Raw genomic sequence first — 26,219 nt, 5'->3', positions numbered from 1 at the left:
CTTCTACGCAAGCAACCGCCAAGGTAAGCACCCGCCCCCATAGAACAGGAAGCGCTTCTTCTTCTACTGTAAGCAACCACCCGCCCGCGTAGAAGAAGAAAAAGCGCGCGGATATTACCGTACGTTTCATTTCCTTTGTGTGTTTACATCTGTAAAGACCACAAAATGGCTCCTACTAAACGACAGGGATCCGGTTCATGAAAAGACGCAATCTCTCCATCCGCACACGGATTACTATTTCACAGCAACTGATATTCCTGTGAACCGCACTGTGGATACAACGGGAGCACGTACGGTGAATATTCGCACCACAGGGAATGAGAAGTCATCCTTCACTGTGGTTCTAGCTTGCCATGCTAATGGCCAGAAACTTCCACCCATGGTGATATTCAAAAGGAAGACCTTGCCAAAAGAGACCTTTCCAGCCGGCGTCATCATAAAAGCTAACTCGAAGGGATGGATGAAGAAAAGATGAGCGAGTGGTTAAGGTAAGTTTAAGTTTACGCGAAGAGGCCGGGTGGCTTTTTTCACGCAGCTCCGTCCATGTTGATATACGACTCCATGCGCGCCCACATCACGCTGGTTTTAATATATTATTAAAGTTTGACTGACCTATTTGACTGTTTTTTTGACATTCCTTTAGCGCAGTTAGATGCGGCTTACAACACGGGGCGGCTTATAGGTGGACAAAGTTTTGAAATATGCCGTTCATTGAAGGCGCGGCTTATAACCCAGGGCGCCTTATGGTGCGGAAAATACGGTACACTCTTTTTTTACACTGAGTTTTTATACACTATTTTTTTTACACCATTTTTTATTTGATCAAATTATGCTGGCAATTTCATTGAATTGAATAATTTGTGAGCAATGCTTCTTGAAATGAAAAAAATCACTGTAAAAAGATTTAGTACGAAAAAAATACAGTGTAAAAAATTCAGTGCAAAAATAGTCTGTCCGTGTCACGTGACTTCAAACGTGACACCTCATTGGCTGGTTCTGAGGCAGGATCGATTGCTTCAGTCTTACCGTATTTTTCGGACTATAAATCGCAGTTTTTTTTCATAGTTTGGCCAGGGGTGCGACTTATACTCAGGAGCGACTTATGTGTGAAACGATTAACACATTAGCGTAAAATATCAAATAATATTATTTATTATCTCATTCACGTAAGAGACTACACGTATAAGATTTCATGGGATTTAGCGATTAGGAGTGACAGATTGTTTGGTAAACGTATAGCATGTTCTATATGTTATAGTTATTTGAATGACTCTTACCATAATATGTTACGTTAACATACCAGTTGGTTATTTATGCCTCATATAATGTACACTTATTCAGCCTGTTGTTGACTATTCTTTATTTATTTTAAATTGCCTTTCAAATGTCTATTCTTGGTGTTGGCTTTTATCAAATACATTTCCCCAAAAAATGCGACTTATACTCCAGTGCGACTCATGTTTTTTTCCTTCTTTATTATGCATTTTCGGCAGGTGCGACTTATACTCCGAAAAATACGGTAATTGGAATTTTAAAGCCACAAATATTTTTGCACTCAATTTTTATACAGTACACTATATTTTACACTGAATTTTTATACACTTTTTTTTTTGCACTGAATTTTTATTTTATCAGATTTAATTGAATTTCGTTGAATAAAATTTTGTGAGCAAAATTTGTTTAAAAGTTTGTTAAAATTTAAAAACAATCACTGTTAAAAAAAATGTAAGCCACAAATATTTCTGCACTGAATTTTTATACAATATATTTTTTGTTATAGTATGTATAGTTTTTTTACATTGATATTTTATTTTATCAAATTATGCTGACGATTTCGTTAATTAAAAATTAGTGATCAAAATTCGTTTGAAAATTGAGTTTGTTGAAATGAAAAAAAAAATTATAATTTAAGATTAAGTTTTTCAAAATTTTGTGTAAACAATTTCAGTGCAGAAATATTCTGTCCGTGTCACATGACTTCATACTTGACACCTTATTGGCTGGGTCTGAGGCAGGATCGATTGCTTCAGTCTTAATTAGAATTTTAAAGCCACAAATATTTTTGCGCTGAATTTTTATACAGTACACTATATTTTACACTGAATTTTTATACACTTTTTTTTTTTTTGCACTGAATTTTTATTTTATTAGATTTAATTGAATTTCGTTGAATACAATTTTTTGTGCAAAATTTGTTTAAAAGTTTAACATTTAAAAACAATCACTGTTAGAAAAAATTAAACCACAAATATTTCTGCACTGAATTTTTATACAATATATTTTTTGTTATAGTTTATTTACACTATTTTATTTTATCAAATTATGTTGACAATTTCATTAATTAAAAATTAGTGATCAAAATTTGTTTGAAAATTCAGTTTGTTGAAATGAAAAAAAGAATCATAATTTAAGATTAAGTTCTTAAAAATATTGTCTAAAAAATTTCAGTGCAGTAAAATTCAGTGCAGAAATATTCTGTCTGTGTCACATGACTTCATACTTGACACCTGATTGGCTGGTTCTGAGGCAGGATCGATTGCTTCAGTCTTAATTGGAATTTTAAAGCCACAAATATTTCTGCACTGAATTTTTATACACTATATTTTTTCACTGAATTTATATACACTCTTTTTTGCACAGAATTTTTATACACTATTTTTTTTTTTTACATTGAATTTAGATTTTATCAATTTATGCTGATGATTTCGTAGAGTAAAATTATAGAGCAAAATGTGTTTAAAAATTCAGTGCAGAATTATTCGGTCTTTGTCACGTGACTTCAAACTTGACACCTCACTGGCTGGTTCTAAGGCAGGATCGATTGCTTCAGTCTTAGTTTGAATTTAAAGCCACAAATATGTCTGCACTGAAATTTTACACACTATATTTTTTACACTGATTTTTTTGTTGTGTCAGATTATGCTGACAATTTCATTGAATAAAAATGTGTAAGCAAAATTTGTTTAAAATATTCAGATTTTTAAAATAATAATTTTATATCACTTTAAAAACATTTTAAAGGCACAAATATTTCTGCACTGATTTCTATACACTGAATTTTGTATTTTATCAAATTACGCTGACAGTTTAATTGAATTGAAATTTGTGAGCAAAATTGGTTTAAAAATTCAGTTTGCTGAAATGAAAAAAATCACTGTAAAAAGATTTAGTGTAAAAAAAATAAAGTGCAGAAATATGTCACGTGGCTTCAAACGTGACACCTGATTGGCTGGTTCTGAGGCAGGGTTGATTGCGACAGAATTTTAAAGCCACAAATTTTTCTGCACTCAATTTTTAAACACTATACTTTTACACCGAATGTATATAAACTATTTTTTTGCATGTAATTTTTTACACATATTTTTTTAAATAAGATTATGCTGACACTTTTATTAAATAAGTATTTGTGAGCAAATTTTGTATAAAATCTCAGTTTTTTTAAAATATAAGAAAAATCATTGTAAAAAGATTTTAAAGCCACAAATATGCTACACTAAATTTGTTTCACACTGAAGTTTTATTTTATCAAATTATGCTGACAATTTCATTGAATAAAAATATGTGAGCAACATTGGTTTAAAAATTCAGTTTTCTGAAATGAAAAAAAAATCACTGTTAAAAGATTTAATGTAAAAAAAAAAAAAATTCAGTGCAAAAATATGTCACATGACTTCAAACGTGACACCTCATTGGCTGGTTCTGAGGCAGGGTTGATTGCTAGTCTTAATTAGAATTTTAAAGCCACACATTTTTCTGCACTCAATTTTTAAACACTATACTTTCATAGACACAATTTATTTGCATTTAATTGTTTACACATATTTTTTTTAAAGAAGATTATGCTGACAATTTTATTAAATTAATATTTGTGGGAAAAATTTGTATAAAATCTCAGTTTGTTAAAATAGAAGAAAAATCATTGTAAAAATATTTTAAAGCCACAAATATTTCTGCACTGATATTTTTATACACTGAATTTGTTTTACACTGTATTTTTATTTTATCAAATTATGCTGACAATTTCATTGAATAAAAATCTGTGAGCAACATTTGTTTAAAAATTCAGTTTGCTAAAATGACAAAAATCACTGTTAAAAGATTTAGTGTAAAAAAAAAAAATACAGTGTAAAAGATTCAGTGCAGAAATATGTCACATGACTTCAATTGTGACACCTCATTGGCTGGTTCTGAGGCAGGCTTGATTGCGTCATTCTTAATTAGAATTTTAAAGCCACAAATTTTCCTGCACTCAATTTTTGAACACTATACTTTTACACACCATTTCTTTGCATGTACCGTATTTTCCGCACCATAAGGCGCCCTGGGTTATAAGCCGCGCCTTCAATGAACGGCATATTTCAAAACTTTGTCCACCTATAAGCCGCCCCGTGTTATAAGCCGCATCTAACTGCGCTAAAGGGAATGTCAAAAAAACAGTCAGATAGGTCAGTCAAACTTTAATAATATATTAAAAACCAGCGTTCTAACAACTCTGTTCACTCCCAAAATGTACGGTAATGTGCAAATGTGCAATCACAAACATAGTAAAATTCTAAATAGTGCAGAGCAATAACATCAATAACTTAATGTTGCTCGAACGTTAATGTCACAACACACAAAATAAACATAACGCTCACTTTCTGAAGTTATTCTTCATTCATAAATCCCTCGAATTCTTCTCCTTCGGTGTCCGAATTAAAAAGTTGGGCGAATACGGGATCCAAAATGGCCGGCTCCGTCTCCTCGAAGTCATTGCCTTCCGGAAAGCTCGGACCACAGTTGTGACCGAAATATCCGCCCAGGCATTTACGATCCACTGGCAGATGTTGGCGTATGTCGTCCGGCGCTGTCTCCCTGTCTTAGTGAAGGTGTGTTCGCCTTCGGTCATCCATTGTTCCCACGCCGTTCGCAGTCGTGCTTTAAATGCCCTGTTGACACCAATATCGAGCGGTTGGAGTTCTTTGGTTAATCCACCCGGAATGACGGCGAGTGTTGTATTTGTGTGCTTCACTTGTTTTTTGACACCATCTGTGATGTGGGCGCGCATGGAGTCGTATATCAACATGGAACACACAAAGGAAATGAAACGTAATACCCGCGCTCTTCTTCTACGGGGGCGGGTGGTTGCTTACCGTAGAAGAAGAAGCGCTTCCTCTTCTACGGGGGCGGGTGCTTACCTTGGCAGTTGCTTACCATAGAAGAAGAAGCGCTTCCTCTTCTACGGGGAAAAAAGATGGCGGCTGTTTACCGTAGTTGCGAGACCGAAACTTTATGAAAATAAATATTTATATTAATCCATATAAAAGGCGCACCGGGTTATAAGCCGCACTGTCAGCTTTTGTGAAAATTTGTGGTTTTTAGGTGCGGCTTATAGTGCGGAAAATACGGTAGTTGTTTACACATTTTTTTTAAGATTATGCTGACAATTTTATTACATGAATATTTGTGGGCAAAATTTGTATAAAATTTCAGTTTGTTAAAATAGAAGAAAAATCATTGTAAAAAGATTTTAAAGCCACAAATATTTCGGCACTGATATTTTTATACACTAAATTTGTTTTATTTCATCATTATGCTGACAATTTCATTGAATAACAGCATTTGTTTAAAAATTCAGTTTGTTGAAATGAAAAAATTGACTGTAGAATGATTTAGTGTATAAAAATAGAGTGCATAAAAATTCAGTGTCACGTGACTTCAAAATTGCCACCTCATTGGCTGGTTCGATTGCTTCAGTCTGCATTTGATTTATTATACACTGATGGATTTTTTAAACATTATATTTTTATTCAACGAAATTGTCAGCATCATTTTAATATAGAAAAAAAAAGAGTTAAATGAAAATAAACAGAATAATGGTGATAAAGACACAACTTCCCTCCTCTCTCTCTTATTGTATCACCCTCCCATGTTTTTTTTTTATTTTATTGCTTCTCTCCTTGTCGTGTCACGTCTCCCCTCTGGCGGGGGTCTCCCCATCCTCAGTGCTGTCCCAGTTGGGCTGCGGGCCGGACGGGTCTGGGCCCCCGCTGCCTTCTCCGAGGCTCCAGCAGCAGCATCATCAGCATCAGCAGCAGCCTCACATCCAAGTAACTGTGACACACACACGTGCAGGCGGCCACACTGGTTGACGTCAGCTCCATCTGTGTCGTCTGTGGTCATCAGCACGCCGCTGACATCACAACCCCTGTGGAGTTGGCCCTATACTAATATATGCAAACTACACTGCCGTGTGTCTATTATACTTCTGATGTTATCAACATGGTGTTATTATGTCTAGTGCAGTTCTGATGTTATTAACGTTTCATAGGTTTTGTTATCATAACCAGCCCAACTATTATAGTTTTTATGTTATTATTCATAACAGTCCAACTATTATAGTGTTTATGTTAGGGGTGTAACGGTACGTGTATTTGTATTGAACCGTTTCGGTACGGGGGTTCCGGTTCGGTTCGGAGGTGTACCGAACGAGTTTCCACACGGACATATTAAGTAGCGTAACGCACGTTGTGTAAACAATGCACACCGAGGCACAACACACGGCATGCTATCAGCGACCGGGCTAGGATAGACTGACCATACGTCCTCTTTTGCGGAGCTGTCAGGGCGGAGTTTCTTAAATGCCTCAAATGTCCGGCATTTTGACTTAGGGTTGCGTGTATTTTTAATGTACGTTCAGGGTTAAGAAGGGGTTATAAACAAAACAAATTGTAAAGGTGCGCAGCAGCATTGGTGAGGGAGGGGCAGAGACAGAGACAGAGAGAGAGTTATGATAAACGCGCATGCGCCGCCAGGCTCTGCTTTTTATCCATAGATTTATCAGATTTTATTTTTTATTATCTATAGCAGGGGTGTCAAAAGTGTGCCCCGGAGGCCATTTGCGCTAATGTTTTAAAGGCCCACGGCACATTCTAAAAATACTATTAAAATACCGTATTTTCCGCACCATAAGGCGCCCTGGGTTATAAGCCGCGCCTTCAATGAACGGCATATTTCAAAACTTTGTCCACCTATAAGCCGCCCCCGTGTTATAAGCCGCATCTAACTGCGCTAAAGGAATGTCAAAAAAACAGTCAGATAGGTCAGTCAAACTTTAATAATATATTAAAAACCAGCGTGATGTGGGCGCGCATGGAGTCGTATATCAACATGGACGGAGCTGCGTGAAAAAAGCCACCCGGCCTCTTCGCGTAAACTTACCTTAACCACTCGCTCATCTTTTCTTCATCCATCCCTTCGAGTTAGCTTTTATGATGACGCCGGCTGGAAAGGTCTCTTTTGGCAAGGTCTTCCTTTTGAATATCACCATGGGTGGAAGTTTCTGGCCATTAGCATGGCAAGCTAGAACCACAGTGAAGGATGACTTCTCATTCCCTGTGGTGCGAATATTCACCGTACGTGCTCCCGTTGTATCCACAGTGCGGTTCACAGGAATAGCAAAAGTCAGTGGAACCTCGTCCATGTTGATAATGTTCTCTGGCCGGATCTTTTTTTCAGCTATCTTGTTTTTACAATATGCACGGAAAGTAGCCAGCTTTTCTTGAAAGTCTTTAGGCAGTTGCTGTGAAATAGTAGTCCGTGTGCGGATGGAGAGATTGCGTCTTTTCATGAACCGGAAACCTGTCGCTTAGTAGGAGCCATTTTGTGGTCTTTACAGATGTAAACACACAAAGGAAATGAAACGTAATATCCGCGCGCTTCTTCTTCTTCTACCGGGGCGGGTGGTTGCTTACAGTAGAAGAAGAAGCGCTTCCTGTTCTATGGGGGCGGGTGCTTACCTTGGCGGTTGCTTGCGTAGAAGAAGAAGCACTTCCTCTTCTACGGGGAAAAAAGATGGCGGCTGTTTACCGTAGTTGCGAGACCGAAACTTTATGAAAATGAATCTTAATATTAATCCATATATAAAGCGCACCGGGTTATAAGCCGCACTGTCAGCTTTTGAGTAAATTTGTGGTTTTTAGGTGCGGCTAATAGTGCGGAAAATACGGTAAACAAAAATATAAAAAAAGTGAAATAAAAAAGCTTAAAGGTTAAATGTAATTTAGAAAAAGTTGCAATGTTGACTAATAAAACAAAGCTGTTTTTTTTTCTTTGCTCAAAACATAATATTGAATTAAAATCAATGTTATTATGAATTATTGACTTATCCAAGGTTCCCATTATTTCACATCAAATATTCCACTAAGAAAAATATTTTTGGTGGAAGATTTACCAAATTTGGTAAATAAATAACCAAAAAAAATTATATTTTGTTGTTTTCTTACTGTACCGAAAATGAACCGAACCGTGACCTCTAAACCGAGGAACGCACCGAACCGAAATTGTTGTGTACCGTTACACCCCTAGTTTATGTTAGGTATTATAAGTTAATAACATAAAAACTATAATAATAGACTAACTATTATAGTGTTTGTTTTTAAGTTGATAACATAAAAACTATAATAATTGGGCTAGTTATGAATAATAAGTTAATAACATACAAACTATAATAGTTGGTCTGGTTATGAATAATAACACGTTAAAAACTATAATAGTTGGGCTGGTTATGAATAATAACTATAATAGTTGGACTTGTTAATGATAACATAAAAACTATAAGAGTTGGGCTGGTTATGAATAACACTTTAATAACATTAAAAACTATAATAGTTGGACTGGTTATGAATAATACGTTAACATAAAAAACTACTAGGCTGGTTATGAATAATAGCATGTTAATAACATAAAACAATTATAATAGTTAGGCTGGTTATGAATAACAACATAAAAACTATAATAGTTGGGCTGGTTTTGAATAATAACACATTGATAACAAACAACTATAATAATTTGGCTGGTTATTAATAACTATAATAGTTGGACTGGTTAATAATAACACGTTAATAACATTAAACTTTAATAGTTGGGCTGGTTATGAATAATAACACTTTAATAACATAAAAAAAACCATAATAGGCTGGTTATGAATAATAATATGTTAACATAAAAACTATAATAGTTGGGCTGGTTTTGAATAATAACACGTTGATAACAAACAACTGTAATAGTTTGGCTGGTTATGAATAACACAATAACATAAAAACTAATAGGTAGGCTTGTTATGAATAACACGTTAATAACAAAACTATAATAGTTGGTCTGGTTATGAATAATAACACATTAATAACATAAAAACTCATAGTTGGGCTTATTATGAATAATTTAATAACATAAAAACTATAATAGTTGGACTGGTTATGAATAATAACACAATAACTTAAAAACTATAATAGTTGGGCTGGTTATGAATAATAACACATTAATAACAAAAACTAATAGTTGGGCTTATTATGAATAATAACAGGTTAATAACATTTTTAAAAAATCTATCGTTAGGCTGGTTCTGAATAATAACTATAATAGTTGGGCTGGTTATGAATAATAAAAACTATAATAGTTGGGCTGGTTTTGAATAACATTTTAATAACATAAAAACTATAATAGTTGGACTGGTTAATAATAATAATAATAATAACACGTTAATAACATTAAACTTTAACAGTTGGGCTGATTATGAATAATACGTTAACATAAAAAACTACTAGGCTGGTTATGAATAATAGCATGTTAATAACATAAAACAATTATAATAGTTAGGCTGGTTATGAATAACAACATAAAAACTATAATAGTTGGGCTGGTTATGAATAATAAGACGTTAATAACATAAAAACTACTAGTTAGTCTGGTTATGAATAATAAAACATTAACATTAAAAAAACTATAATAGGCTGGTTATGAATAATAACAAACTATAATAGTTGGGCTGATTATGAATAATATGTTAACATAAGAACTAATAGTTGGTCTGGTTATGAATAATAACACATTAACATTTAAAAAACTATAATAGGCTGGTTATGAATAATAAACTATAATAGTTGGGCTGGTTATGAATAATAACACGTTAATAACAAAAACTAATAGTTGGGCTTACTATGAATAATAGGTTAATAACATTTTTTTTAAATCTATCGTTAGGCTGGTTCTGAATAATAACTATAAAAGCGCTATATAAATCCCAGTTATTATTATTATTATTATTAATAGTTGGGCTGGTTATGAATAATAACAAAAACTATAATAGTTGGGACTGGTTAATAATAATAATAACACGTTAATAACATTAAACTTTAACAGTTGGGCTGATTATGAATAATATGTTAACATAAGAACTAATAGTTGGACTGGTTATGAATAATAAGACGTTAATAACATAAAAACTACTAGTTAGTCTGGTTATGAATAATAAAACATTAACATTCAAAAAACTATAATAGGCTGGTTATGAATAATAAAATATAATAGTTGGGCTGGTTTTGAATAACATTTTAATAACATAAAAACTATAATAGTTGGACTGGTTAATAATAATAACACATTAATAACATTAAACTTTAATAGTTGGGCTGATTATGAATAATATGTTAACATAAGAACTAATAGTTGGACTGGTTATGAATAATAAGACGTTAATAACATAAAAACTACTAGTTAGTCTGGTTATGAATAACACATTAACATTTAAAAAACTAGAATAGGCTGGTTATGAATAACACTTTAATAACATTAAAAACTATAATAATTGGACTGGTTATGAATAATACATTAACATAAAAAACTACTAGGCTGGTTATGAATAATAACATGTTAATAACATAACACAACTATAATAGTTAGGCTGGTTATGAATAACAACATAAAAACTATAAAAGTTGGGCTGGTTTTGAATAATAACACGTTGATAACAAACAACTATAATAATTTGGCTGGTTATTAATAACACGTTAATAACATTAAACTTTAATAGTTGGGCTAGTTATGAATAATAACACTTTAATAACATAAAAAACTATAATAGGCTGGTTATGAATAATAACATGTTAACATAAAAACTATAATAGTTGGGCTGGTTTTGAATAATAACACGTTGATAACAAACAACTATAATAGTTTGGCTGGTTATGAATAACACAATAACATAAAAACTAATAGTTAGGCTTATTATGAATAACACGTTAATAACAAAACTATAATAGTTGGTCTGGTTATGAATAATACATTAATAACATAAAAACTCATAGTTGGGCTTATTATGAATAATTTAATAACAGAAAAACTATAATTGTTGGGCTGGTTAAGAATAATAACACATTAATAAAAACTTTAATAGTTGGGCTGGTTATGAATAATAACACAATAACAAAAACTAATAGTTGGGCTTATTATGAATAATAACAGGTTAATAACATTTAAAAAAATGTATAGTTGGGCTGGTTATGAATAATAACAAAAACTATAATAGTTGGGCTGGTTTTGAATAATAACATTTTAATAACATAAAAACTATAATAGTTGGACTGGTTAATAATAATAACACATTAATAACATTAAACTTTAATAGTTGGGCTGATTATGAATAATAAGACATTAATAACATAAAAACTACTAGTTAGTCTGGTTATGAATAATAAAACATTAACATTAAAAAAACTATAATAGGCTGGTTATGAATAATAACAAACTATAATAGTTGGGCTGATTATGAATAATATGTTAACTTAAGAACTAATAGTTAGTCTGGTTATGAATAATAAAACATTAACATTCAAAAAAACTATAATAGGCTGGTTATGAATAATAACACGTTAATAACAAAAACTAATAGTTGGGCTTATTATGAATAATATCAGGTTAATAACATTTTTTTAAAATCTATCGTTAGGCTGGTTCTGAATAATAACTATAAAAGCGCTATATAAATCCCAGTTATTATTATTATTATTATTAATAGTTGGGCTGGTTATGAATAATAACAAAAACTATAATAGTTGGGACTGGTTAATAATAATAATACGTTAATAACATTAAACTTTAATAGTTGGGCTGATTATGAATAATATGTTAACATAAGAACTAATAGTTGGACTGGTTATGAATAATAAGACGTTAATAACATAAAAACTACTAGTTAGTCTGGTTATGAATAATAAAACATTAACATTCAAAAAACTATAATAGGCTGGTTATGAATAATAAAATATAATAGTTGGGCTGGTTATGAATAATAACACGTTAATAACATAAAAACTAATAGTTAGGCTTATTATGAATAACACGTTAATAACAAAACTATAATAGTTGGGCTGGTTAGGAATAATATGTTAATAACAAAACTAATAGTTGGGCTTATTATGAGTAATAACACGTTAACATAATTGCTGCACAGATGATGCAATAAGGAGGCGGGGGGGTGAATGTGGATGACATCACTGGTCATAAAAATGTATTTTAGAATAACTTCAAAAACGACACAAACAACATTTTGCAGCACAAATGAATGTCGGTGCTATTTAATATTTGCAACGACGAGGAGGAGGGGCCAACTTCACACGGGTGACATCGCAGCTTGCGGCTGTCTAAAGGGGGCGGGGCATGTTCTTGCACAGCGCATTGTGATTGGCTGCTGCCAATTGGGCATAGTGGGCGGGGCTTAACGCGCCGGCAGGAGAGGAGCTAAGAAGTTTGCTTGGCTGCATGTGTGTTGTTGCCACGGTTACCTTTTGACCCCCTCCCCCCCTCCCTGTGGCGCTTGGCTAACACGCTTGTGACATCATCACACCGCCGGCGTCCGTCACTTCCTGTTTGTGACCGCCATCTCTCTCTGCCTTGCAGTTGCAATTCTTGCAGCACCAAATGCAGCAGCAGCAGCATCAAATGGCTATGGCGGCGGCGGTGGCGGCGCCTCCTCCGGCGGGCTCGGGCCGGCCGCATACCGCCAACCCAGCAAGAAGTAGGAGAAAGAGGAGCACGCCGCAGCCCCTCCCCAAGCCTCGCCAGGCGGACGCGTTGCCCCCGGCGACGCAAAGACGTGAATGATCCACACTGTGCTCCCTTTTTTTTTTTTTTTGATGGACGTCCAGAACCTTTTTGACTCAGAAGGTTCTAGTAGCCCGGAGGCTTTTTTTTCTTCCTCCCCGTCCTTTGCAGGCGCTCTCGGAGGATTCCGCGCCGGCGGGAAGACGTGAAACTGATCCTGGGTCAGCGCCCGCGGGCAGCCGTCTACCTCTCCCGTCTCTCGCTGCTTTTGTACGGCACCGCTGGATTTGGACCCGTGAGTGTGAGACGTTTGTGGACAACTTAAGAAATCCATTTTTTTAAAGCAGTCTTTGGCAGCAGTTTTATTGTTATTAAAAAAAAAAAAAAAAGATTATATATTGACAGTGAAAATACAGCTTTTTAGATATAAAACCACTAAACGGGTGTGAGGCTTTTTGTCACGTTCCTGACCAGTTCTTGGATCTCTCTCTGACGGGCCCTCGCTCGCTTGATGAACTCCTGCAGCTTCTCCCCGGACAGCGACGTGCCGCCTGCAGCCAAGACAAGTTCTAGTGAGTTCTCTTAAACCACCTTTTTGGGGGGAATTTTGCCTATCAATCACAATCATGAGAGACAAAAGTAGTTTTTTTCCGCTTTCTAACATAAAAATGGTCTCGTTCTTAGTGGCTAGCAATCAATTCTACCTCTAAATCACTTTAAAAATCATCAACAATACTTCACATACGTTCTGTAACCTGTTTAATAACTAAGCTGTGGCAACATTGTTATTGTAAGAGTTTATTTGGGTAAGCACTCCATTTATGTCGAAGTAGCTTGTCTCCAAATTCCACATTTATTAAGTTAAAGTACCAATGATTGTCATACACACACTAGGTGTGGCGACATTATTCTCTGCATATCACCCTTGATCACCCCCCCTGGGAGGTGAGGGGAGCAGTGAGCAGCAGCGGTGGCCGCACCCGGGAATCATTTTTGGTGATTTAACCCCCAATTCCAACCCTTGATGCTGAGTGCCAATCAGGGAGGTAATGGCTCCCATTTTTTTCAGTCTTTGGTATGACTCGGCCGGGGTTTGAACTCGCAACCTACCGATCTCAGGGCGGACACTCTAACCACTAGGCCACTGAGCAGGTGTAACATATAAACATCGTCTCGTTCTTAGTGGCTAGCAATCAATTCTACCTCTAAATCACTTTAAAAATCATCAACAATACTTCACATACGTTCTGTAACCTGTTTAATAACTAAGCTGTGGCAACATTGTTATTGTAAGAGTTAACACTGAGGAACTAGTTTATTTGGGTAAGCACTCCATTTATGTCTAAGTAGCTTGTCTCCAAATTCCACATTTATTAAGTTAAAGTACCAATGATTGTCATACACACACTAGGTGTGGCAAAATTATTCTCTGCATTTAACCCATCACCCTTGATCACCCCCCTGGGAGGTGAGGGGAACAGTGAGCAGCAGCGGTGGCCGCGCCCGGGAATCATTTTTGGTGATTCAACCCCCAATTCCAACCCTTGATGCTGAGTGCCAAGCAGGGAGGTAATGGCTCCCATTTTTTCAGTCTTTGGTATGACTCGGCCGGGGTTTGAACTCGCAACCTACCGATCTCAGGGCGGACACTCTAACCACTAGGCCACTGAGCAGGTGTAACATATAAACATCGTCTCGTTCTTAGTGGCTCGCAATCAATTCTACCTGTAAATCACTAGAGAAAATCATCAACAATACTTCACGTATGTTCTGTAACCTGTTTAATAACCAAGCTGTGGCAACATTGTTATTGTAAGAGTTAACACTGAGGAACTGGTTTATTTGGGTAAGCACTCCATTTATGTCGTAATAGCTTGTCTCCAAGTTCCACATTTATAAAGTTAAAGTACCAATGATTGTCTCACACACACTAGGTGTGGCGAAATTATTCTCTGCATTTGACCCATCACCCCCTGAGAGGTGAGGGGAACAGTGAGCATCAGCGGTGGCCGCGCCCGGGAATCATTTTTGGTGATTCAACCCCCAATTCCAACCCTTGATGCTGAGTGCCAAGCAGGGAGGTAATGGCTCCCATTTTTATATAGCGTCAAAATCGCTTTCATTCCCCTCTCTCGTCTTCCGTCTGCTCCAACGTCTCACTTTTTCTTCGTGCTCGCTTCTATATGCAGTAGTTCATCCTCAGTATATTCAGCTTCAAAAAGATAAGGTTGTGAATCCTCATTTGTCCAAAAAGAGTCATCTTTGTTGTTGTTTTTTACCAAGTCTGCCATGGTTTAAAAAACACACTCCGGTTTGTTTCCGGAAGTGGGAAGGGTGTTGCTATGGAAACGGAAATAAATGCGCCGAGGAATTAGTTGGTTGTCGTTGTGGCTTGTGCAGCCCTTTTAGACACTTGTGATTAAGGGCGATATAAAAAAACTTTGAGTTCTGGCAATGATTAAAATGATCAAAATACGGTAAATATTGAACGTATTGTTATAAAGGTGTCTGTTACTACATTATATATATATACTTGCAGTGTGTATATTGTACATATTACATATTGTTATGAAGGTGTCTGTTACTACATTATATCTATACTTGCAGTGTATATATTGTACATATTACATATTGTTATGAAGGTGTCTGTTACTACACTATATATATATACACTTGCAGTGTGTATATTGTACATATTAAATATTGTTATGAAGGTGTCTGTTACTACATTATATATATACTTGCAGTGTGTATATTGTACATATTACATATTGTTATGAAGGTGTCTGTTACTACATTATATATATACACATTACATATTGTTATGAAGGTGTCTGTTACTACATTATATATATACACTTGCAGTGTGTATATTGTACATATTACATATTGTTATGAAGGTGTCTGTTACTACATTATATATACACTTGCAGTGTGTATATTGTACATATTACATATTGTTATGAAGGTGTCTGTTACTACATTATATATACACATACTTGCAGTGTGTATATTGTACATATTCTTATGAAGGTGTCTGTTACTACATTATATATATACTTGCAGTGTGTATATTGTACATATTACATATTCTTATGAAGGTGTCTGTTACTACATTATATATATACTTGCAGTGTGTATATTGTACATATTACATATTGTTTTGAAGGTGTCTGTTACTACATTATATATATACTTGCAGTGTGTATATTGTACATATTACATATTGTTATGAAGATGTCTGTTACTACATTATATATATATACTTGCAGTGTGTATATGAAACATTGATAGAGGGATTAAGTTGTTTTAGAGGCTTTAAAAGCTACAACAGTGACTGTAATTAGCTGCATCTTTCAAGCGTTTTTTTTTAATCACCTTTGAAATTGTTAAAAAAAAAAAAAAAGAAGAAATGTGTTCTTGTCTCTAATAATGATTGTGAGCGATAGGCAAAATTTCCCCCCAAAAAATGCAGTTCGCCACCTTTGGTTAGTGCAAATGTGGAAAGAGCCATATTGAACCAATAATACAAAAAACAAATCTGTCTGGAGCCGCAAAAAAATTAAAGGCCTTTTATAAGTGTTATAATGAAGACAACACATGATGTAAGTGTCTATATTAGCTATATTAGCCTACTATCAAAATTACTTTAAAAGTCTTATGTAAGTGTTATAATGAAGACAACACATGATGTAAGTGTCTATATTAGCTATATTAGACTACTATCAAAATGACTTTAAAAATCTTATATAAGTGTTATAATGAAGACAACACATGATGTAAGTGTCTATATTAGTTATATTAGCCTACTATCAAAATGACTTTAAAAGTCTTATGTAAGTGTTATAATGAAGACAACACATGATGTAAGTGTCTATATTAGCTATATTAGCCTACTATCAAAATGACTTCAAAAGTCTTATATAAGTGTTATATTGAAGGCAAAACATGATGTGTCTATATTAGCCTACTATCAAAATGACTTTAAAAGTCTTATATAAGTGTTATAATGAAGGCAACACATGTTGTAAGTGTCTATATTAGCCTACTATCAAAATGACTTCAAAAGTCTTATATAAGTGTTATATTGAAGGCAAAACATGATGTGTCTATATTAGCCTACTATCAAAATGACTTTAAAAGTCTTATATAAGTGTTATAATGAAGGCAACACATGATGTAAGTGTCTATATTAGCTATATTAGCCTACTATCAAAATGACTTTAAAAGTCTTATATAGGTGTTATAATGAAGGCATCAACACATAATGTGTCTATATTAGCTATATTAGCCTACTATCAAAATGACTTTAAAAGTCTTATATAAGTGTTATAATGAAGACAACACATGATGTGTCTATATTAGCCTACTATCAAAATGACTTTAAAAGTCTTATATAAGTGTAATAATGAAGACAACACATGATGTGTCTATTAGTTATATTAGCCTACTATCAAAATGACTTTAAAAGTCTTATAATGACGACAACACATGATGTGTCTATATTAGCCTACTATCAAAATGACTTTAAAAGTCTTATATAAGTGTTATAATAAAGACAACACATGATGTAAGTGTCTATATTAGCCTACTATCAAAATGACTTTAAAAGTCTTATGTAAGTGTTATAATGAAGACAACACATGATGTGTCTATATTAGCCTACTATCAAAATGACTTTAAAAGTCTTATGTAAGTGTAATAATGAAGACAACACATGATGTAAGTGTCTATATTAGCCTACTATCAAAATGACTTTAAAAGTCTTATGTAAGTGTTATAATGAAGACAACACATGATGTAAGTGTCTATATTAGCCTACTATCAAAATGACTTTAAAAGTATTATATAAGTGTTATAATGAAGACAACACATAAAGTGTCTATTTTGCTATATTAGCCTACTATCAAAATGACTTTAAAAGTCTTATATAAGTGTTATAATGAAGGCAACAACACATGATGTAAGTGTCTATATTAGTCATATTGGCCTACTATCAAAATGACTTTAAAAGTCTTATATAAGTGTTATAATGAAGGCGACAACACATAATGTAAGTGTCTATATTAGCCCACTATCAAAATGACATTAAAGTCTTATATAAGTGTTATAATGAAGACAACACATAAAGTGTCTATTTTGCTATATTAGCCTACTATCAAAATGACTTTAAAAGTCTTATATAAGTGTTATAATGAAGGCAACAACACATGATGTAAGTGTCTATATTAGTCATATTGGCCTACTATCAAAATGACTTTAAAAGTCTTATATAAGTGTTATAATGAAGACAACACATGATGTAAGTGTCTATATTAGCCTACTATCAAAATGACTTTAAAAGTCTTATATAAGTGTTATAATGCAGACAACACATGATGTAAGTGTCTATATTAGCCTACTATCAAAATGACTTTAAAAATCTTATATAAGTGTTATACTGAAGACAACACATAATGTAAGTGTCTATATTAGCCTACTATCAAAATGACTTTAAAAGTCTTATATAAGTGTTATAATGACGACAACACATGATGTAAGTGTCTATATTAGCCTACTATCAAAATGACTTTAAAAATCTTATATAAGTGTTGTACTGAAGACAACACATAATGTAAGTGTCTATATTAGCCTACTATCAAAATGACTTTAAAAGTCTTATATAAGTGTAATAATGAAGACAACACATGATGTGTCTATTAGTTATATTAGCCTACTATCAAAATGACTTTAAAAGTCTTATATAAGTGTTATAATAAAGACAACACATGATGTAAGTGTCTATATTAGCCTACTATTAAAATGACTTTAAAAGTCTTATGTAAGTGTTATAATGAAGACAACACATGATGTAAGTGTCTATATTAGCCTACTATCAAAATGACTTTAAAAGTCTTATGTAAGTGTTATAATGAAGACAACACATGATGTAAGTGTCTATATTAGCCTACTATCAAAATGACTTTAAAAATCTTGTATAAGTGTTATAATGCAGACAACACATGATGTAAGTGTCTATATTAGCCTACAATGCGTATTGATATCGTTTTATCGCCCCACTCTAATTTCATGCATGCCAGCATGTTTTCAGCACAACCAATAGGGGGCGCCACACACACACACGTGTGTGACAAGACATACAAAATACAGGAGAGGGACTCAAACCGGAGTCCACCACGGTAAGAAGGGACTGCAAAGACAGACCTGGTTTGTGCACGGAGCACAGGCGACCGTCCTCGTCCGTCACCACGGTGATCTGAGAGGTGCACAGTCGCTCCTCCTCGGCCGTGGGGTCCACCATGACCACGGAGCTGCAGGGCGAGACGGAAGATGAACACTTTTTGAAGAATATCGACCTTTTTTGTTGTTGTTTGCAGTGCTAGTCGCCTCGATTACGTCTCCTCCGCTTTTGATTTTTTGCCGGGAAATCCAGTTTTTGTCCTTCTTTCCGCTAGAGGTGTGTTTGTTTTGGCTACTGCGCTCGACAACACTTGCTCATCCAAAGGAGCGCCACCAGTTTCATGTTCAATCAAACCAAATCATGTAAACATCTTGACAAATAAGAGATGATTATGTCAGTAAAGAAGGTGAGGCAGCAGCTCACACGTTCTCATACTTTCTGTAACGTCCAGGAAGAAATTATATTGGCCATCTCGGAAAATGTCTCAGCTGTAATCCGCGTGAAGGAGCCCAGTGTTGACAATATTTCTAAGTTTCTCACCAGGAAACCTTACAATCCACTAACTGTTGTAAAAATATACAGAAAGCTGATTTGACTCATTTAAACCTAAATAATATGGCTTTTGATACTTATATGTACAAATGTATTTTAGCACATTTTGTTCCCTTAAAAGGTAAAATTTGTGGATTTTGATACTTTTCGTCACACTGCAAGTAAGCCAACTGTTTTCACTATAACATGCTGACCTTTTTGCTCATTTTGTAATCTTAAACCTAAAAATCCCGGACTTTGATACTTGGTGCCTTTGTCTCCTATTTTTTTTACCAACATACCCAGGAGATTTTCCGTAGTTTAGACGCACGTAATAAAAGACGTTTGTGAAATCCCTTAATGTTTTCTGCTGCTAAGCTAACCACAACATTAAAGGGGAACATTATCACATACTTGCCAACCCTCCCGGATTTTCCAGGAGACTCCCGAAATTCAGCGCCTCTCCCGAAAACCTGTCACAACAGCAATGTTGTGACACTTTTAAACAGGACAACACTGCCATCTACTGTACATGCAAATGTGACCCACCCATAATGTGTCACATTTTTGTGTTGATTTATTTATTTTATTTTGTGGTTTGAATTAGTTTTTGGAGCTGTCATTCCACATTTATCAGTATTCACATTGGTCAGTAGGGGGCAGTAGGGCGTTTCTTCCCAATTGAATGCTATCACCTGCAGACCGGAAGTGTCTTGTCATTCTGATGAGCGCGACCAGTCTGTGAACAATTGAAACGTCCTGTGTGCTTTTTCCTCCTGTATAACAGGTTAGTTTTGGTGAATCAACTCACTGAATAATATCCATGTGATCTTTATAAGTTTAAGTACACATTCTGATGGTGGAGCCTAACTCTAAAGTATTTGTGAATGAATCCAGTGCACAGCTTCAGTAATCAATACAAAAAGGCGACGTGAGTGCGCAATGTTTATATAGGAACTTCTGATCCTAATTCAGACTCCCAAATTAGAGCTCCCGTTTTCTTATTGATTTTATAATGTATATTTGTATAATGTGTGTGTTCTGAAATAGTGACAGAGAATAGAACAAGGATGGACAATTCAACCCTTAACTCAACAATGAGTAGATGAGTGTTGTGTGTGTAAATAAATGAACACTGAAATTAAAGTATTTCTTTATATATATATATATATATATATATATATATATATATAATATATATATATATATAGCTAGAATTCACTGAAAGTCAAGTATTTCTTATATATATATATATATATATCTCTTAACCACGCCCCACCTCCCGAAATCGGAGGTCTCAAGGTTGGCAAGTATGCATTATCACCAGACCTATGTAAGCGTCAATATATACCTTGATGTTGCAGAAAAAAGACCATATATTTTTTTCACCGATTTCCGAACTCTACATGGGTGAATTTTGGCGAATTAAACGCCTTTCTATTATTCGCTCTCGGAGCGATGACGTCACAACGTGTCGTCACATCAGGAAGCAATCCGCCATTTTCTCAAACACCGAGTCAAATCAGCTCTGTTATTTTCCGTTTTTTTCGACTGTTTTCCGTACCTTGGAGACATCATGCCTCGGAGGGTGTAACAACACGAACAGGGACGGATTCAAGTTGCACCAGTGGCCCAAAGATGCCAAAGTGGCAAGAAATTGGACGTTTGTTCCGCACACTTTACCGACGAAAGCTATGCTACGACAGAGATGGCAAGAATGTGTGGATATCCTGCGACACTCAAAGCAGATGCATTTCCAACCATAAAGTCAAAGAAATCTGCCGCCAGACCCCCATTGAATCTGCCGGAGTGTGTGAGCAATTCAGGGACAAAGGACCTCGCTAGCACGGCAAGCAATGGCGGCAGTTTGTTCCCGCAGACGAGCGAGCTAAACCCCCTGGATGTCTTGGCTCACACCGTCCCAAGATGATCAAGAGAAGAATATCGACCCTAGCTTCCCTGGCCTGCTGACATCAACTCCAAAACTGGACGGATCAGCTTTCAGGAAAAGAGCGCGGATGAGGGTATGTCTACAGAATATATTAATTGATGAAAATTGGGCTGTCTGCACTCTCAAAGTGCATGTTGTTGCCAAATGTATTTCACATGCTGTAAACCTAGTTCATAGTTGTTAGTTTCCTTTAATGCCAAACAAACACATACCAATCGTTGGTTATCAATGTTGGGTCCTGACATTTAATTAACCGTTGAATTTTGGTCATTTCCCAGCCGATATTCTACAACGTGGAAACATGCTTTTTGACAACGTTTAATCAATGTCAGGTTGTGACGTTGATTTGACCATTGAATTTTGGTCATTTCCCAACCAATATTCTACAACACAAATACAACGTTGAAACAACATGCTTTTTGACGACGTTTAATCAATGTCAGGTTTTGACGTTGATTTGACCATTGAATTTCGGTCATTTCTCAACCAATATTCCACAACACAAATACGTTGAAACATGCTTTGGACGACATTTCATCAATGTTGGGTTCTGTCGTTGATTTGACCATTGAATTTTGGTCATTTCCCAACCAATATTCTACAACACAAATACAGCGTTGAAACTACATGCTTTTTGACGACGTTTAATCAATGTTGGGTTGTCACGTTGATTTGACCATTGAAATGTGTTCACTTCCCAACCAATATTCTACAACACAAATACAACGTTGAAACAACGTGCTTTGGACTACGTTTAATCAATTTTGGGTTCTGACATTTAATTAACCGTTGAAATTTGGTCATTTCCCAACCAATATTCTACAACTCAAACCTAACGTTGAAACAACATGCTTTTTGACGACGTTTAATCAACGTTGGGTTGTGACGATTTGACCATTGAAATTTGGTAATTTCCCAACCAATATTCTACAACACAAATACAACGTTGAATCAACATGCTTTGGACGACGTTTAATACATTTTGGGTTCTGACATTTAATTAACCGTTGAAATTTGGTCATTTCCCAACCAATATTCTACAACACAAATACAACGTTGAAACATGCTTTGGACGACGTTTAATCAATTTTGGGTTCCGTCGTTGATTTGACCATTGAAATTTGATCCTTTCCCAACCAATATTCTACAACTCAAACCTAACGTTGAAACAACATGCTTTTTGATTACGTTTAATCAACATTGAGTTGTGACGATTTGACCATTGAAATTTGGTAATTTCCCAACCAATATTCTACAACACAAATACAACGTTGAAACAACATGCTTATTGACGACGTTTAATCAATGTTGGGTTCTGACATTTAATCAATCGTTGAATTTTGATCATTTCCCAACCAATATTCTACAACACAAATACAACATTGAAACATGCCTTTTGACGACGTTTAATCAATGTCAGGTTCTGACGTTGATTTGACCATTGAATTTTGGTCATTTCCCAACCAATATTCTACAACACAACTCAACGTTGAAACAACATGCTTTTTGACGACGTTTAATCAATGTTAATAATAATAATAATAATAATAATAACTGGGATTTATATAGCGCTTTTCTAAGTACCCAAAGTCGCTTTACATGTAGAACCCATCAATCATTCACACCTGGTGGTGGTAAGCTACTTTCATAGCCACAGCTGCCCTGGGGTAGACTGACGGAAGCGCGGCTGCAATTTGCGCCAACGGCCCCTCCGACCACCACCTATCATTCATCATTCAATTCACCGGTGTGAGTGGCACCGGGGGCAAAGGGTGAAGTGTCCCGCCCAAGGACACAACGGCAGCGATTTTTGGATGGTAAGAGGCGGGGAGCGAACCTGCAACCCTCAGGTTCCTGGCACGGTTGCTCTACCCACTACGCCATACCGCCCCTGTCAGAACCCATGTTGGGTTCTGACGTTATTTTGATCATTTCCCAACCAATATTTACAACTCAAACATAATGTTGAAACAACATGCTTTTTGATGACGTTTAATCAATGTTGGGTTTTAATTTAATTAAATTAACCGTTGAATTTTGGTCATTTCCCAACCTATATTCCACAACACAAATACAACGTTGAAACAACATGCTTTTTGACGACGTTTAATCAATGTCAGGTTCTGACGTTGATTTGACCATTGAATTTTGGTCATTTCCCAACCAATATATTACAACACAAATACAACGTTGAAACAACATGCTTTTTGACGACGTTTAATCAATGTTGGGTTCTGACGTTATTTTGATAATTTCTCAACCAATATTCTACAACTCAAACAATGTTGAAACAACATGCTTTTTGACGACGTTTAATCAATGTTGGGTTTTAATTTAATTTAATTAACCGTTGAATTTTGGTCATTTCCCAACCTATATTCTACAACACAAATACAATGTTGAAACAACATGCTTTTTGACGACGTTTAATCAATGTTGGGTTGTGACGTTGATTTGACCATTGAATTTTGGTCATTTCCCAACCAATATTCTACAACTCAAACCTAAAGTTGAAACAACATGCTTTTTGACGACGTTTAATCAATGTTGGGTTCTGATGTTGATTTGACCATTGAAATTTAGTCATTTCCCAACCAATATTCTACAACACAAATACAACGTTGAAACTACATGTTTTTTGACAACGTTTAATCAATGTTGGGTTCTGACGTTATTTTGATCATTTCCCAACCAATATTTTACAACTCAAACAATGTTGAAACAACATGCTTTTTGACGACGTTTAATCAATGTTGGGTTTTAATTTAATTAAATTAACCGTTGAATTTTGGTCATTTCCCAACCTATATTCCACAACACAAATACAACGTTGAAACAACATGCTTTTTGATGACGTTTTATCAATGTTGGGTTCTGACGTTGATTTGACCGTTGAATTTTGGTCATTTCCCAACCAATATTCTACAACGTTGAAACAACATGCTTTTTGACAACGTTTAATCAATGTCAGGTTGTGACGTTGATTTGACCATTGAATTTTGGTCATTTCCCAACCAATATTCTACAACACAAATACAACGTTGAAATAACATGCTTTCTGACGACGTTTAATCAATGTTGGTTTCTGACGTTATTTTGATAATTTCCCAACCAATATTCTACAACTCAAACAATGTTGAAACAACATGCTTTTTGACGACGTTTAATCAATGTTGGGTTCTGACATTTAATTAACCGTTGAATTTTGGTCATTTCCCAACCAATATTCTACAACACAAATACAACGTTGAAACAACATGCTTTTTGATGACGTTTAATCAATGTTGGGTTCTGACGTTGATTTGACCGTTGAATTTTGGTCATTTCCCAACCAATATTCTACAACACAAATACAACGTTGAAATAACATGCTTTTTGACGACGTTTAATCAATGTTGGGTTCTGACGTTATTTTGATAATTTCTCAACCAATTTTCTACAACTCAAACAATGTTGAAACAACATGCTTTTTGACGACGTTTAATCAATGTTGGGTTTTAATTTAATTTAATTAACCGTTGAATTTTGGTCATTTCCCAACCTATATTCTACAACACAAATACAACGTTGAAACAACATGCTTTTTAACGACGTTTAATCAATGTCAGGTTGTGACGTTGATTTGACCGTTGAATTTTGGTCATTTCTCAACCAATATTCACACAAATGCAACGTTGAAACAACATGCTTTTTGCTGACGTTTAATCAATGTTGGGTCCTGACATTTAATTAACCGTTGAATTTTGGTCATTTCCCAGCCGATATTCTACAACGTTGAAACAACATGCTTTTTGACAACGTTTAATCAATGTCAGGTTGTGACGTTGATTTGACCATTGAATTTTGGTCATTTCCCAACCAATATTCTACAACACAAACCTAAAGTTGAAACAACATGCTTTTTGACGACGTTTAATCAATGTTGGGTTCTGACGTTATTTTGATCATTTCTCAACCAATATTCTACAACTCAAACAATGTTGAAACAACATGCTTTTTGACGACGTTTAATCAATGTTGGGTTTTAATTTAATTTAATTAACCGTTGAATTTTGGTCATTTCCCAACCTATATTCTACAACACAAATACAATGTTGAAACAACATGCTTTTTGACGACGTTTAATCAATGTTGGGTTGTGACGTTGATTTGACCATTGAATTTTGGTCATTTCCCAACCAATATTCTACAACTCAAACCTAAAGTTGAAACAACATGCTTTTTGACGACGTTTAATCAATGTTGGGTTCTGATGTTGATTTGACCATTGAAATTTAGTCATTTCCCAACCAATATTCTACAACACAAATACAACGTTGAAACTACATGTTTTTTGACAACGTTTAATCAATGTTGGGTTCTGACGTTATTTTGATCATTTCCCAACCAATATTTTACAACTCAAACAATGTTGAAACAACATGCTTTTTGACGACGTTTAATCAATGTTGGGTTTTAATTTAATTAAATTAACCGTTGAATTTTGGTCATTTCCCAACCTATATTCCACAACACAAATACAACGTTGAAACAACATGCTTTTTGATGACGTTTTATCAATGTTGGGTTCTGACGTTGATTTGACCGTTGAATTTTGGTCATTTCCCAACCAATATTCTACAACGTTGAAACAACATGCTTTTTGACAACGTTTAATCAATGTCAGGTTGTGACGTTGATTTGACCATTGAATTTTGG

The 26,219-nt window shown here is 34.8% G+C and overlaps 2 protein-coding genes across 4 annotated transcripts in view; one reads left to right on the top strand and one right to left on the bottom strand.

Moving 5' to 3' along the window:
* Positions 1 to 13,300, top strand: part of supt20 (SPT20 homolog, SAGA complex component) — an 88,334-nt gene extending 75,034 nt beyond the window's left edge. The window contains exons 23-24 of one of the 3 annotated variants that reach the window (XM_061931523.2): positions 5,986 to 6,089; positions 12,715 to 13,300. In XM_061931523.2, coding sequence (XP_061787507.1) covers positions 5,986 to 6,089; positions 12,715 to 12,918 — 308 coding nt within the window. In that variant the 3' untranslated portion in view covers positions 12,919 to 13,300. The remainder of the gene's footprint in view (positions 1 to 5,985; positions 6,090 to 12,714) is intronic. The other 2 variants (XM_061931522.2, XM_061931524.2) reach the window with 2 other exon arrangements.
* exosc8 (exosome component 8) overlaps positions 13,208 to 26,219 on the bottom strand; it is a 27,632-nt gene continuing 14,620 nt past the window's right edge. Inside the window, exons 10-11 of the mRNA XM_061931525.1 lie at positions 19,063 to 19,169; positions 13,208 to 13,409 (exon numbers count right to left, since the gene is read on the bottom strand). Of these exons, the coding sequence (XP_061787509.1) occupies positions 13,294 to 13,409; positions 19,063 to 19,169 (223 nt within the window). The 3' untranslated portion in view covers positions 13,208 to 13,293. The remainder of the gene's footprint in view (positions 13,410 to 19,062; positions 19,170 to 26,219) is intronic.

The sequence above is a fragment of the Nerophis lumbriciformis genome, linkage group LG37 (genome assembly GCF_033978685.3).
Source record: "Nerophis lumbriciformis linkage group LG37, RoL_Nlum_v2.1, whole genome shotgun sequence".
NCBI classification, from domain to species: domain Eukaryota; kingdom Metazoa; phylum Chordata; class Actinopteri; order Syngnathiformes; family Syngnathidae; genus Nerophis; species Nerophis lumbriciformis.
This window is presented reverse-complemented; position numbering and strand designations above follow the sequence as displayed.